Source organism: Salvelinus namaycush, chromosome 1 (assembly GCF_016432855.1).
Source record: "Salvelinus namaycush isolate Seneca chromosome 1, SaNama_1.0, whole genome shotgun sequence".
NCBI lineage: Eukaryota > Metazoa > Chordata > Actinopteri > Salmoniformes > Salmonidae > Salvelinus > Salvelinus namaycush.
In genome coordinates this window covers 32,133,397-32,149,489 of record NC_052307.1, presented here as the reverse complement: position 1 = coordinate 32,149,489, position 16,093 = coordinate 32,133,397, and the positions used below count along the sequence as shown (strand labels likewise).

Below are 16,093 nucleotides of genomic sequence, written 5' to 3'. Positions count from 1 at the left end.
GCAGCAGAGTGAGAAATTGTAGCTACAACAAATTATTCTCTGAGGTATTATCAAAGCCCAATTGTTTTGGCAGCAGCACAACAAAGGCAGCTCCAAACCAATCATCACCAAATCCCTGAGCCGGTTCTGTTTGCTGTTGCTGCTCAATAATGCGTAAAAACACAGGATAAAACCAGTACTCTGGACCACACTCACAAGATGAACAGTGATGTAGTGGTAAAAAAATAGGAAGGTAAACTCTGATCCTCAGTCACGGTGAAAAAAAGTAACGTTCCCTATACTTACAATGGATTTTTCGGCAAGGTGGGTAAACTGTCACGCAAAATATGAAAAGGTGGGTAAACTGTATTTACCCTCCACTACACCACTGATGATGAGTAACATTGCTTTAGACGTAGAGTTTCATTGGCTTCCTGGACCACTGACTAAGCTTTAGCTTAGCGGGCTAATGTGCTCTTCTGACGTGTAAGAGACCAGGGTTCAAACCATGTCAGTCGCACGAGGCCTATGTTAAAATACCTCTTCTCCACTCTGTCAGGCAGCAGCAAATGGCAGACAGACTTCCTGGCTCAATGTGCATCCGCTCATCCTCTAATGGAATTTTCTTCAACCAGCCAGAAGAAGCGGAAAGTGAGGGGAGCAAACTAAGAAGGACTGCGGAAAACAAAACTGCGGGATGTTAGGCTGTTTCCGAGTCTCACGCAGAGAGGCACTCCAGATTTTACTTTCAGTTGCTTCTTCGATTGCCTCAGTGTTATGAGAGCGGCGATTGGGATTCAGACTGGGTTCATAAAGCTACTGAACCCCACCCAGGGTGTCAGATGACACCACTACGTTTCCCCTGATGTGATCCCTCTCGTGACAGGTGACAGCTTGCAACCGCCAACCGTTCAGCTCCAGTGGCAAATCTCCCAGAACCTCAAAGCCCTCATCCCCAAAATGTTTTCTTTGCAATGGCTTGGGGAGAAGATCTTCATTAGTATGGCCTGTTTACTTGCTGTTTCTGTCCATCTGTTGAGAAGAGGCAACATGGTTTACCTGTGGAGATCACACTGGAAGTATGACACACAGATACAATTAAGCCCCTACACTGTGTAGCAGAGTTTAAAATATCCAAACCAGAAACGCTATAATACTTCATACCTATAGTAGACAAGGTGCAGCAGTCTCCATACTTAAACAAACAAGGTGAAAGGTAAAAAAAAGAAAGAGCCAGGAATATAAATACAAACCAAAACTATCATTATGAGCCAGACTTTGAAGTCGGTCTGGAAAGTTTAACAGCAAAATATCCCTCTCTGTGATTAAAGACTGAACACTTCCAAGAGCATTCACTTGATGAGTTAAATAAAGGTTAAATAAAAAAAATAAAAAAAAATGAGACTGCTGAGATCTCGGAAAATCGAATTTCTGATAACCCATTGTGCCCTTCGTTTCTGATAAACCTTTCCCTTTTAAAAATGTCACAGACAGGGGAAATGTGTTATAGTCTGCTAAATGCATTGTACTGTGTCATTTTAATAAGAGCATCAATGTCTGATACATTCAATCGGATGTCAGTTACAATCAGTGCTGTAAAGTACATCAGTCAAAATACTTTAAAGTACTACTTAAGTATTTTTTTTTTAGGTATCTGTACTTTACTATTTATATTTTTGACGACTTTACTTTTTCTCCATTATATTCCTAAAGAAAATAATGTACATTTTCCCTGACACCCAAAAATACTTACCAGGACACAAAAATGGTCCAATTCACTCACTTCACTCATCAAGAGAACATCCCTGGTCATCCATACTGCCTCTGATCTGGTGTACTCACTAAACACAAATGCTTTGTTTGTAAATGATGTCTGTGTGTTGTAGTGTGCCCCTGGCTATCCGTAAAAAAATCTGTCTGATGTGCTTATTATAAGCAATTTGAAATGCTTTATACTATTAAGGTATCTTTACTTTTACTCAAGTATGATAATTGGGTACTTTTTCCACCACTGGTTACACTAGTGGGAGACTTAACTGACAGATTTATTTCTGATGTGTGATCCACTGTGCACAGCCACTGTGCACAGATGTCAATTCAACATCTATTCCACGTTGGTTCAACCTGTGTGCCCAGTGGGAAGACTTAAAATCACTTAGTGAACGGCCATCAATGTGCAGTTGAAAAGCTGTATTTGTTTGTTGATAGATTCTGTATTTACAGAGCTGACCCCTTCCTCTGCAGGGAATTATAACAGTCTAGAGAACTGCTATGGTGACCAATAGTATCTGTAAACCTGTCAGTCCCAATCAGTTTCAGTCTAATTCTAATTAGGTTATAAGGAAAGTGTATCTAATGTGCCTCTCCAAATGAGGAGAATTCCAACAGTGATTTTAGACCTGATATCCTGTAAAATGATCAGTACCAGGGAAATGTAGACTGAGTGTACAAAACATTAAGAACACCTGCAAAAAAAGACCATGACATAGACTGACCAGGTGAATCCAGGTGAATGCTATTATTCCTTATTGATGTTCCACTTGTTAAATCCACTTCAATCAGTGCAGATCAAAGGGAAGAGACATGTTAAAGATTTTTTTAAAGCCTTGAGACAATGCCCATTTACCCTCTGAATGGCACGCATACACAATCCATGTGTATGTGTGCCATGGATTGTGTATGCGTGCCATTCAGAGGGTAAATGGGCAAGACAATATATTTAAGTGCTTTTGAACAGGATATGGTAGTAGGTGCATCTGTTTGTGTCAAGAACTGCAACATTCAATATTTTACCATTATTTAACTAGGCAAGTCAGTTAAGAACAAATTCTTATTTTCAATGACAGCCGAACGACAGAACGACAGATTTTTACCATGTCAGGTCGGGGATTCGATCTTGCAACCTTTCAGTTACTAGTCCAATGCTCTAACCACTAGGCTACCTGCCGCCCCAATAGTTTCCTGTGTGTATCAAGAACGGTCCACCACCCAAAGGACATCCAGTCAACTTGAAACAACTGTGGGAAGCATTGGAGTCAACATGGGCCAGCATCCCTGTGGAATGCTTTCGCCCCCCTTTTTGATTCCTTGCCCTGACGAATTGAGGGCAAAGGGGGTGTGCAACTCAATATTAGGAAGGTGTTCTTAATGTTTTGTACACTGTGTACATATCTCCAATGCAATGCTTGTGCCATAGAAGTAGAATGCAGACGTTATACTGTATATGTCTCTCTATGTCTTGCACCACTGCTTTTTCTCTGCTGCTCGCTCTACTCTGTCATCTTGAGAAATCCACGCCCAGGCTGGTATTTTCAGCACCTTTAAAGACAGATAGTGTAATGATGCACTCCCCATGATTCTCACAGCCCATGAATGTCAATCACCTGTCCCTCTGTATGGCCTCTCCTCTCACCTACCACTCTCTGTCTTTTTTTTTTGTCTGTCCGTCTCACTCTCTGTGTCTCTGTGTGTGTGTGTATGTGTGTGGATGTCTGTGTTTGTCCTCTAGGGCTGGCGAAGCCCATGGGGCTGGTGGAGGGGCCTGGGGGGCTGGGCCAGGGAGGAGCAGCTGCCACTCTGGGCGACGACAGCCAGGTTGACGGGGAGGGGAAGTACGAGGAGTACGGCTACAACGCCCAGCTCAGTGACCGCATATCCCTGGATCGTAGCATCCCGGACTACAGACCCAAAAAGTAGGTTTGACTTTATTTATTTATTCATTTAGTATGTTTTATTATATTTATTTGTGCAAAAGAAAATAACATTATCTGTAGGTAATAGAAGAGCCAACTGAATTGAGGTAAAACAGTGAGAACCCAAAAATGGGTTTTTAGATTTGTCTCGTCTCTGTACAGTAGCTAGGCCAGGGCAGCTGCATTAGACATGAGTATTCCTTACATGGAAAGACATTGTCCCAGACAGCCAGAGAAGATGTTGATAGTGGGGCGGCAGGCTAGTTAATAATGCAATAAAAGAGAGAGTCCAGCAGTATTTCTTATGAAAGAGACCGTGGAGACCCCAGTAGGAATATTAATGGCCTTTTTAAAATGAATCTTATATTTAGAATGTGGGACTACATCTGTGATACAATGACTGTGAGCGAATAATAAGGCATGCCACTGGTGTTCAGATCAGCCCGTGTCAGAGAACAAAAACAGACAGACAGAGAGAGACGTCCAGAGACTTCTTTGGGCTTTGCTGGGGATAACAATTCATTTCATCCACATCCGCTTTGTAATCTCCTTTCTTTCATGCTGGAAAATCAGCGAGAGGAGAGAGCGAGCAAGGGAAAGAGTGAAAAGACGGGTTACTAATTAATAACCAGCTGAAAACTGCTTGGTGGAAAAGAGGATTTGAGGAAATGATTCTTTATGAGGAGGATAATGTCTACAGGAAGTCAGTGTTGACGGTTTGATCATGTCTACAGGAAGTCAGTGTTGACGGTTTGATAATGTCTACAGGAAGTCGGTGTTGACGGTTTGATCATGTCTAAAGGAAGTCGGTGTTAACGGTTTGATCATGCGTACAGGGAGCCCGTGTTAACGGTTTGATCATGTGCACAGGGAGTCAGTGTTAACGGTTTGATCATGTGTACAGGGAGCCCGTGCTAACGGTTTGATCATGTGTACAGGGAGCCCGTGTTAACGGTTTGATCATGTGCACAGGGAGTCAGTGTTAACGGTTTGATCATGTGTACAGGGAGCCCGTGCTAACGGTTTGATCATGTGCACAGGGAGTCAGTGTTAACGGTTTGATCATGTGTACAGGGAGCCCGTGTTAACGGTTTGATCATGTGCACAGGGAGTCAGTGTTAACGGTTTGATCATGTGTACAGGGAGCCCGTGTTAACGGTTTGATCATGTGTACAGGGAGCCCGTGTTAACGGTTTGATCAAGTGTACAGGGAGCCCGTGTTAACGGTTTGATCATGTGTACAGGGAGCCCGTGTTAACGGTTTGATCATGTGTACAGGGAGCCCGTGTTAACGGTTTGATCATGTGTACAGGGAGCCCGTGCTAACGGTTTGATCATGTGTACAGGGAGCCCGTGTTAACGGTTGGATCATGTGTACAGGGAGTCAGTGTTAACGGTTGGATCATGTGTACAGGGAGCCCGTGCTAACGGTTGGATCATGTGTACAGGAAGTCAGTATTAACGGTTTGATCAAGTGTACAGGAAGTCAGTGTTAACGGTTTGATCGTGTGTACAGGAAGTCAGTGTTGACGGTTTGGCTATACCGTTTATTTCCATGTATTGTTTACTCCCTCGTGATAGATAATCATACCGCCAGTCCTGTGTTTGACATATAATGCAAGGGGCAGCTGTGGAAATAATAATGATTCATGCAGTTCTATGCTGTGTGTGTGTGTGACGTGTGTGTGTGTGTGTGTGAGACATTGTTCACGCCATTAACAAACATATGCAGCAAGATATGCCCTTTCTTTAGATGTCATTCCAGAGGGTGAAACACTTCCCCAAAGCCAAGCAGATCATAACAACCATATAGACACACTGTTTGATGAAGATACAGTGGGCTCCCTATGCATAAAGGAAATCAATATGTTTAAGCTTAACATATTTGTGTCTTACAGTTCTGCGTATTATTGCACCATGGCTGGAATGATATAAAACAAACACGGTCCCTGCACTTTGAACGACCTTGTTGGGGTAATTAATTAGACATAGGTAGCAAGATGTCTACTGATTGGAACAAGACAAGGACTTTGATGTGTGATCCTTGGTGCAGGAAAGGGATAGGGCTATTTTCATACCATGTGGGTGCATTGCATTGCATATTGGACTGAATTGGGCTGTGTAGAAACACACAAGACACACCTTCAATATACTGACACCATTTCCACACTACTGAGCCGAGCCAAGCCGATCTGTACCGCATTGGCCTGCTTATGCAGCCGCCTTGGTTTCTGAAACATTGCCTGAAAGGACAATGTGAAAAGAAAAAACCTTAGCCAGCAAAGTATAGGATTGGGGTCTGTAGGATAGTGTGGAAAGTGTAACACAAGACACCTCTGGTCAAATGCCATAATTGCATGGGAGTCTTGGACCGGGGGGGGGGGGGGATTATTGAATGATCTCTACATTCACACTCCTCATCCCCTCTGTCTCTGTATTACACTGTCTTTCTCCTTTTGTAGGGTTTTAAGACCTACAACCGATCTATTCATTCTAATTACAGCCCACTATCATCATGGTCAAATCAGGACTTGTCAAGACAGACCATTTCCCTAAACCCTTTTATCTCCATTCACTGTCCAGTGGTCTGAGCTTTATGTTGCCAATCCTTCCAGCGGTGACATTTTCTAACATTGATCCAGAGGAAGTTAACTTGAGGCTTTATTATCCCATCCAGGAACTGACGTCACACCACACCATGTTGCCCATCCTTGGGTGGCCTGTAGCACAATGCTGCAATACTATGTCTTAGAGAAGGGATGGGCCAATAAGAATGATGCACTAGCTGGCACCTGAGGTTCACAGAGGGCAGAAGAGAATAGCATCTGAATGAGAAAGAAAATGAAAGACACTTCTAGCCTATACCTCACAGTCAATGTGAAAATGCAATTTCCATGCTGTTAGCTCTCTGTTGCTCTCTAGTTTGCCTAGTTTGGCTCTTTTAGCCCCTGATGAGAAGTTGTACAATATTTTCTATTTCAATTCATCTATATCATCTGTAATCATTTGTAGCAAGACATGTCACGATATTGCTCCTATATTCATTGAGATCAAGCAATGCAACCAATGTTGAGGTTGGTTCCACATAGACGTATCTGGGACTGGGAACTAGACTATAAAGCAGGAAGGTCACACGGCTGGGCGCTACCTAATTTCTTAAGCCTCTGATACCCTGGAATGGGATCGCAAGGTCACCGCAGCGGCCATTTGTAAGTAAAAGGCTTCAGCTCGAATGTTTCTCTCACAAAAGCTGAGTTTATCTCCTCAACAGGGCAGCGAAATGACAAGGCAAACTAATGTCTTTTTGAGAACAATCTTTTCTATAGGGGTAGAGTTGCTTTCATTTCCTGTGCAGCACAGGTTATCGCAGGTTAATGTGAAATTTCAAAGCGAATAACATGGCTGTGAAAAGCAGACGGGCCGGCCAGCCAGCGTCGCAGGCCGAAAAGGGAGTGCGATGGGAATAAGTCTTAATCTGGCGCTCTGTTTCTGTCACAGATCGTTCTAGGTTGAATTATGAGAGCTCGCCAGTGAGCTTAGTTCCATTACAAACAGATGAGTCGATCGCTCATACTGTTATGGACCTACAAACATCCCCGTTCCAGCAGACAGGCACGAATTTAAGGTTGAGCAATGTCCTAAATTGAATTCAGTAACTAGGGCATTGGAGCTACAATATCACTTGACAACCTCAATACTGAATTTGCCCATAGACACAACTCAGCTGAAGTGATCTGGTGCCTTTCCCCGGCCCCTTCTGGCTTTTATTCTTACGGTAACCATATTCATACACATACTAGCCATGACAAATTAAACTTAGCCCAAATAAAACATACATCATTCGATTTGGCATGGTTGTCAGCTTGTGGCTGTCCCCCACTAAAGGAAAACTATTGCACAAAGATTCACTTGTATTCACTGCCAGATATGGCTTCGTGTTTACGTATAATGCATGTATGGCTGATTTGAAAGAGGTGGTGGAACAGCTGTGAAAGAGAACAAAATAAACTTGCTGAGAGAAAAGGAATCCCTTTGGAAGGATTTCAGGAAAACACTGAAAAGCCTATCAACTAAAACAGTCCTATTTGATATTATTGAGAGGAAACATGGAACTTTCTGTATAGAAGCAAAAACAAACTAGGAAACGTATATAAACTGATATGTGAACCAATTCCGATTTTCAATCAAATCTTTTCCTGACAGAATAAAATAGAAATTGACTGTAACTGAAATAATCGTATAGAACTTCACTTTGAACTTGAATAGGGTAATATACTGCAAATAATACCTTAACAGTATGACCCATTTAGACAAAATAATGTACAGTACAGCTTCAATTTTGTTGTAGCTTGGTGTTGGAGCGTTGTAGGAGAGAAGGATTGTTTCCCCCTTTCAGTCCTGAGAGCGGAGGCTGTAGGATTGGGATTTTGTTGTTAGTGAGGAGCAAACATATGAGTGATCTTGCATAAGTTATGAGCGTAAGTGCTCCATGATACACTGTGGCCAGCACCCTGAAGGTACTGGCGGAAGCTTGCATGTAAATAGTGTCACCATAGTCCAACACAAATAAAAATGTCCCTTGCACAAGTTCCTTTCTAACTGACATAGAAAAACCTGATTTGTTTTTAAAATAAAAACCTACGTTTTAATGTGCTGTTTAAAATTGAGCTTTTCATTTAACCAGATGCCACTTAACCATTTATACAAGAGGCACAGGAGTAAACAATTGTGTCGTCAGCATACAGGTGGTGTTTTAAACATTTCTACCAACATCATTTGTGTACAGTTTAAAAAGGACAGGCCCTAAAATGGACCATGTATAACACCCGTACAGTCTCTCCTCTCCATGTCATTGTACATTTCGCTCCTGTCATTTCCCATTGCTGTGAGGTGAGAAACTGTTAGTGCAGGCCAAACACACACACACACACACACACACACACACACACACACACACACACACACACACACACACACACACACACACACAAGGTCAGATATTATACCCCCAAGACATGCTAACATCCCCTGTTGTTGGTAATGGTGAGAGGTTAGCATGTCTTGGGGGTATGATCTTTTACCCTCTGTAACTTTCTCACTCATCATTATCCACGGTTCATTCACGATTATCCTTAATCATGGTAGCATCCACATTAATGTAGAAGTGTTTAGAAACATATTCTAATCTTATTTACAATAAAAGTGACTCCAAATCACACAATACATTATTTAACATTAATTTCTATTGGGCACAAAATCATATGAAACGCAACTGAAACTAACTGCAAATGCATCCAACAAGTTTGTCACAAGCTTGATGTAGTCATTGTGTAGTAGGAATATGGGACGAAATACTAAACTTTTGTGCGGAAAATTACGGAAACAGTAGGGAAAACAGCGCCACTGTCTGCCCCACGGCCGTTGTTTTTGTTTTGTTCATGAAGCAGAGCTGGGGATCCTCGTGCATCGTGGTAAAAAAGAATTGCAGCACTTATGCTGCTGTTCTATTATGCATGATGTCTGAGGGGAGAAAAAAACTGTGGTCGTTTGTAGTAACGTCTTTGTTGTTGTAATATCGCAAACGGACTGTGGCAATTTCACCATTAAGGATTCCAGCTTTAAATGACTCCTTTTCTTTGTGACCTCTGCTCTCATCTACTCAGAACCAAGTCGATTTAAGTTTTGAATGAATTTGTTGTTGATATTTTGCCACCACCGCCTCATAACCCATTCATTTCAACCATAAGTGAGAACATTGTTGAAAATATAAACACATCTTATTGTGAGTAGTACTTCATTTACACCTAATTGAGGTGCAATATGATTACACCCAAACAATTTAAAGATTAAATAACACCCCACGTCAATTGAACGCCTATTCCACGTCGGCTCAACGTAATTTCATAGAAATGACGTGGACACGACGTTGATTCAACCAGTGTGTGCCCAGTGGGACAGCAGCTGAAATATAATTAAGATGCTGGTGGGCGATGGTTTACAAGATGTTCGTGTGTGCTGGTTGTTGCCATAGGAATCCGTTTCAGTATGACCAGCTTTACCTTTAGATGCCTGCAAAGCCTTATGCTACTGTGAAAGCCCTAGGGAAACGCAATGGGAGGAGTCAAAAAGACTATGATGAACTGCTTATAAAAATATAGGAAATCTAAACGCTACTGTATGGTGCCTGTTTACGTGCTTGTGTACAGCAGCAACCACTACTGTGGGCGTGTGCTATTCATTCCATTAACTGGGTCATTGAAAACGACAACATGAAATTGGATTGCAATCACTGCTCCACAGCTCCAGTTACCATGCGTTGGTGTGAGAGGCCTAATCAGTGGCAGCAAGAGCGTTTTCTCTTGTTGAGATCCTGGGCTGTAGAGAGAGAATTGTGGGAGATGGAGGGATAGGGCGAGACATAGAGAGAGAGACTGTTGGCTCTGGAGACTGGAGAGCGAGAGAGGGAAGCCAGAGAGAGAGATAGAAAGAGAGAGGGAGGAAATCCCTAGCCCATCAGTGTTGGTGTCATTCCCAGCCCTGTTCTCTACACCTCATCTGCCTCTAACCTCCAGCTTATAGATCTAGCTAGCCAGGAAGGTGCTGCATCTTTCATTTACAGCCAGGCTGCAGCTTTCCCTTGCCACAACCCTCACATTAAAGAGTGTTCCTATTTCCCCTACTTTGCTTTGTCAGAAAACGTCTCGGGACCGTGGTATGCTTTAAGGGGAATCAACTTGAAACACTATTAATTCACTGAGCATACACACACACAAGTCTTCATATATTAAATGTATGTAAATGTACACTCGGTGAATGAATAGTGTTTTATGTTTGAATGTTCTGAACATTCATTGTAGAAGGCAGAAGATATTTAAATGCACATTCTTTTGCATTTCAATATCTTCTTCCTTTTACAATGAAAGTTCAGAACTTTCAAACAAGACTTGGTTTATTCAAATGAAAGAGGGCAGCTCACTTTTACCGGTTCACTGGCCAAATCCTGAATTCCATGAGTTCCATAATTATAAAACCGTATGATTTGTTTCCGTACAGGTGCAAGCAGTTGACCTACCCAGAGGACCTCCCTCAGATCTCAGTGGTGTTCATCTTTGTGAACGAGGCCTTGTCGGTCATCTTGCGGTCCGTCCACAGCGTGGTCAACCACACCCCTGCACACCTTCTCAAGGAGATCATCCTGGTGGACGACAACAGCGACAGTGGTAAGACGTCTAGTTCAGATGCTTCTTTAGTATAACCATCTAACTGTTCATTCCCTTTGACTGTACTCAATCAAATGATCAATCAAGTGAAGTTATAAAGCCCTTGTTACATTTGTCACGGTGCTGCTACTGTTAGCTGACCTAGTGTTTTGCTTCCCATATCTCATTCGAATAACCACAATCCCTGTATTACTGCATTACTGCATTTTCTTTGTGGCTAATTGCTCCACAAACATTACCTCTCCAATTCATTTTTGTCTCTTTAAAAGTGTAGGGTGGAGTCACAAACAAAAGATTGCATCTGTTTGTGTGTGGGAAAAGTGCCAAAGGAGTCAATTCCCTTATAAAATAAATGAACAGCCGTGATCGAATAAGTCAAGTTACACAAAATACATTTCTAACTTAAGTGTGATTCTCTCTTTCTCTCTCCCCCTCTCTCTCTCTGTGTGTGTTGGTTGTGCGTGTGTTCAGAGAAGAGAATGAACGAGGGCAAAGTAGAGAGGAATGGAGAACCCTTGGGGGTGTGCTCTTAAACACTGTTAGTGAGGCCTCTATCCCCTGTTGAACTGATGTGCAGTGCACAGCCTTCATTGTGATTTGGTCAACATGGGGCTTTGGTTGCTTCCACACACCTGCATGGCCCGTGGCAGCCGGCCCCGCTCAGCCACGACTCCCAAAATCCTGCCTGTTTCAGAGAGGGACAATGAACTAGATTCCAACCGACACTTGGCCCTCCATCACTTGGCATGAAGCTGGATTTAAGTCCCAGTTTCTCCCCGGCAGGCGTAGAGAGGAGGCACAAATAACGTACTGAAAGAGGACCAAGTAAGAGTCAACATTGGCACCTGCCCACTCTCCATGTAGAGGCTCTTAAATAGGCATCCATTTAAACCAAATAAAGTAGGCACAAATGGGAGCCGCGGCAAAATACCAAACCAAGTACTCCCCCTATCCATCTACCCCAATATTTACTGGTTGTGATTGGTGATGATAATTTGTGCAGATGTTTAAGCTGTTCTCTCCAGTGACAGACTATTAATATGCAGGCTAGGCTACTTGACCTTTTCTTGCTGGCTATGCCTGTCACCTCTCATTTGACCACGGCTCTGAGAAATGACTAGAGGTAAGGCACAGAGGCTCACTTTGTGCATAATGAATCACACTCAGGGAACATCCCACTGGGCACAAACTGGTTGACTCAACGTTGTTTCCACGTCATTTTAATGACATTGCGTTGAACCAACTTGGAATAGACGTTGAATTGTCTGTGCCCAGTGGGATGTTTGCCTTGTCTTTGTGACATATCCTTTAGCTGGGACAGAGAGTGACATTTATTGGGCTGCTCCTTTGCCTTAGTGAGTGCCGGGCGCGCAGGGAAACCAAATGCTTGTTCTACTTGATGAAGTTTAGCTTGCTGTGTATATCATACAGTAACAGTCCCAAACACTCATTCATTGTTGCAGCTTAAATATTATCAGAAGGACAATGTTTAATAGGCCTTCTGGAATTTCAACTCCAAATATGGCAAGTAAATTAATAACTTAATGGTTCATATAATAAAAATAGCATCCCAGCTGGCACATTTGGTTCCATGGAAGTTGATGGAACATACGTTTTTGGTTTCCCATTGGTTCTGGGGCGTTAAGTTTCCTGAATGGTAAAACGTAATGTTTTTTTAATGTACTGAGAACAGAAGGGCAAATTTCACCTGTTCTGGGAACGTTTATTTTTAGGTTGTAGGGAGGTTCTGAGAACGTTTTACTATGGCTCACTGAAAGTTTTCCTGGGAGATTCTATTAATGTTCTTAGAACTGAAATTATTAATGTTCTGAGAACATGTTTCAATAACAGTTTTAATAACACTGTTAGCTTAGTTTGGGTTAACTGTTTTGAACTCCAAGCACAGATAGGACCCATGGAAATTCATTTGCTTAGGCATTAATCATGCAATTAAAGGTGTTGATTTTAGTCTATTCAAACAGACCCCATTTTAAAGGAAACAAACACTCATTAACATGAATTGTGGCCAGTTAGTGCGCGCGGCCAACACACCTGAACACACTTAACAAGATAGAAGATGGAGAAAGTTTGGTTGACGCTGAGAACAGAATGTGTATGTTTCTAAATAAAAAAAAATTGCTAGCTGGGCATCCTACACCATTCCCAGAATCTTGTGTTTTGTTTGTATGCAAAGGAACCGTAGGACAACCACACTCTCACCAAGCTCTAGGAAACATATGGTTCTCAGAACGGTATGTGCTAGCTGGGATCTGTTGAACTGCAGCAAAATTGAATACAGCTCATAACGTGACATGAGAGCTTAATCCAAATACAAGTGGATTGCAGTTGATCATCAAGACAAGAAATATGACCAATCTCTCCCCTCTCTCTCTCTCTCTCTCTCTCTCTCTCTGTCAGTGGTATAGGCTATATAAGTTATGTATTATATGACGTAACCCGCTGCCAATTGGCCTTAATCAACATGGCTACACACTGGCCTTTGATCTCTGGTGACCACGCAGGACGTATTTGGCAATAGGCATCGTCTAGAAGTCATACATCAAAATAAACCACTTGATATATGCAGATGAAAATGTGTAAGCCTTTAGAGGGATCAAATTAAACCAATGCATGTGAGAAAAATCTATCAGACACAGCAGAAGGCCTCTCACAATCTGACCATTTCACCCTGAAATCCTTTGGCTCCCTGTATGGTGAAATATGTATTCATTCCACATTCACAGTATGATGGATAGTTATTTATTCTTTGCTGTTTTGCACCGCCGATCCCTTTAAAACATAGTCCATGGTTCATAATTCTCCAGTGCCACGGATGCAATCCACATTTCTATTTGTTTGCTGGGCACCAGAGGGGATCCTATAACGTTTCTCCCCCCAGCAGAACAGCCATGCAATTATTGCACTTTTTGTTGGGTTCCATAATCTTTTAGCTGCATCAGTGGTGCCGCAGTTTTCACACAGCTCACAAGCCATTCTAGTAAACTTAAACATAGACAAACAGAAAAAAAGCCCAGAAAAACGTTCAACTAGGGTGTAGAGGTCAGATCACAGTCGTCTATCGCTACGGCCCAGAGTTTTTCGTGGTCAGATCACATGATCAGGGAAAAACATTTGGCTCTAGTCGTTGGTTGTCTGTTAGTGTCACATTGTAGTCAAAGGTTGCTTAAAGGCGCAATCAGCAGTTGCTACAAACATGTTTGGACTTATAAATGAATGACATGTACCCATTCTTGAAGAATATGACTTCTAATATAAATGCCACATGAGCTTTGTTCAACTGTCGTATCCCATCAGAACCCACATTTAAACTTGTTTTACCCCAATGTTTGTGAACAAACACTATGTAGCCTCAACACATGGTTCAAACTATAATGTTTATATCATGGTTGGTCAATCCTTGCATAGCTCCATAGCTCTGCCTATGAATTTGAGATTGATTACATTTCTCCAGCCGCATCCCTCAGCTTTTTAGCAAACCAGGGGTGCGGAGGCAGCTTTGTAAATGTTTCTACTGATGATTGCCACTTTAATGTTATAGGCAGACCAGCTTTACCCATTCTGACAAAAAGTACTGAACACACCTCCAATGACAGCACCTCCTCTATCCAACTGAGACCTACAGATTAGACCAGGTGTTCTTTCAGAGGTTGATTTATGTACAGAGCAGGCGTCAGCTCCAGGCGACAGCTCCAGGCGTCAGATCCATTATGAAGCTTTGCTCGCCCTTACTATTCTCTCTCTCCCATAGAAGGTAGAGCACTAAGCAACCTGGGAGGAGAACCTCAAACACTCACAAATCCTCCAAAAACATTAGGTGGGCTCAGTCAGTCAGTCGGGCCATTTGTGGAACTGCTTGTTCACCTCACAGACTTTATTTACAGGTAAGACAGCGACATGGAAAGAAAGCCAGGCTCATCCCTTGGAGTAGAGTGAAGGGAGAGGGAGGGAATGTTTTTACAGTACAGAAATAATAAAGTCATCTGTGTTGTGCTGGGTCGCTCTAGTTCTACTTTTACGTAACTCGTGCTGCTGAGCTCTGTTGTGTTCTTCTTGGGGAAATTCATTACCCCATTTTTATTCAGACAAACAATGCTAATTGATTGTTGTATACTAGATACAAACACTTTCTGCAAACTATGCATTTGTGGTGAAGCCAATACTTTGTGTTTCTGTTTTCCAACAGAACTGATTCTCTTTTTCTTGTCTCTCCAGTGGAGCTGAAGTTCAACCTGGACCAGTATGTGAACAAGCGTTACCCAGGCCTGGTAAAGATTGTCCGCAACAGTAAGAGGGAGGGCCTGATTCGAGCCAGGATACACGGCTGGAACGCTGCAACAGCCCCGGTCGTAGGCTTCTTTGATGCCCATGTAGAGTTCAACACTGCCTGGTAAGAACTGTGCTTCATCTTCATACACTCTTCATTCTCCTTTTCCCTCTTGGGGTTCATGTTAGAGTGCAACGGTTGTAGTCCTACATAATCATCAATGAAATATGCGGGTCGCTCCTTAAGCATTTTGATTAAGCGTCAGCTAAACAGTGCTTACGCTACGAGGAATTCTTACTGAGGCAGCACATTCAGGGAATATGACCTTCCTTTGGAAGGAGTTAGAACAGTTTATAAGCTTTTCCTCATCACTCCTGAACTGTGACTAATGGCCAATAGAAAATACACTGTGTGGGTTTCAATGATGGTACGGTACTGTACTGTGCTGTCCTGTAAGTCGCTGACGTTTTAACGGTGGTGGCAGAATAAAATAATAGAGAACAGCTCAAATGTTGTGTTTGCCACACTGTTCCCACCCTCCTCAGGCCTTAGACTTTAGTCTTATAAGCAGGATGGGGGTCTCAACCCAATGTCTGGCTGACAGTCATGCTTACCACCAAACATGTCACTCAAGCGCATTGTATTTGGCACCTAATTCGAGCCTGTCATCCTGTCAGGCTTTTTAAGACTGAGTGTGTGTGGTGTGTTCCTGGGGAAGCTAGGGGGAAGCTGCGGGGAAGCTGGGTGAGGGCTGGAACCGAAGGTTTGGGTAATAAATTGTTTCTCTGCCTCCCTGGTTGTAGCTCAGGTACTTCACCTAACAAGATATTGCCATTGCTTCATAACTCAAACATCAGACAGAACAGGAAGAGAAGACCGATGACAAATATTTGCCAAATATATGTACTTATCACTTC

General features: G+C 42.6%; 1 protein-coding gene across 1 annotated transcript in view; it reads left to right on the top strand.

The window, feature by feature from the left end:
- Positions 1-16,093, top strand: part of LOC120054984 (polypeptide N-acetylgalactosaminyltransferase 9) — an 83,635-nt gene that overhangs the window by 7,045 nt on the left and 60,497 nt on the right. The window contains exons 2-4 of the mRNA XM_039002793.1: positions 3,488-3,671; positions 10,725-10,891; positions 15,125-15,299. Coding sequence (XP_038858721.1) covers positions 3,488-3,671; positions 10,725-10,891; positions 15,125-15,299 — 526 coding nt within the window. The remainder of the gene's footprint in view (positions 1-3,487; positions 3,672-10,724; positions 10,892-15,124; positions 15,300-16,093) is intronic.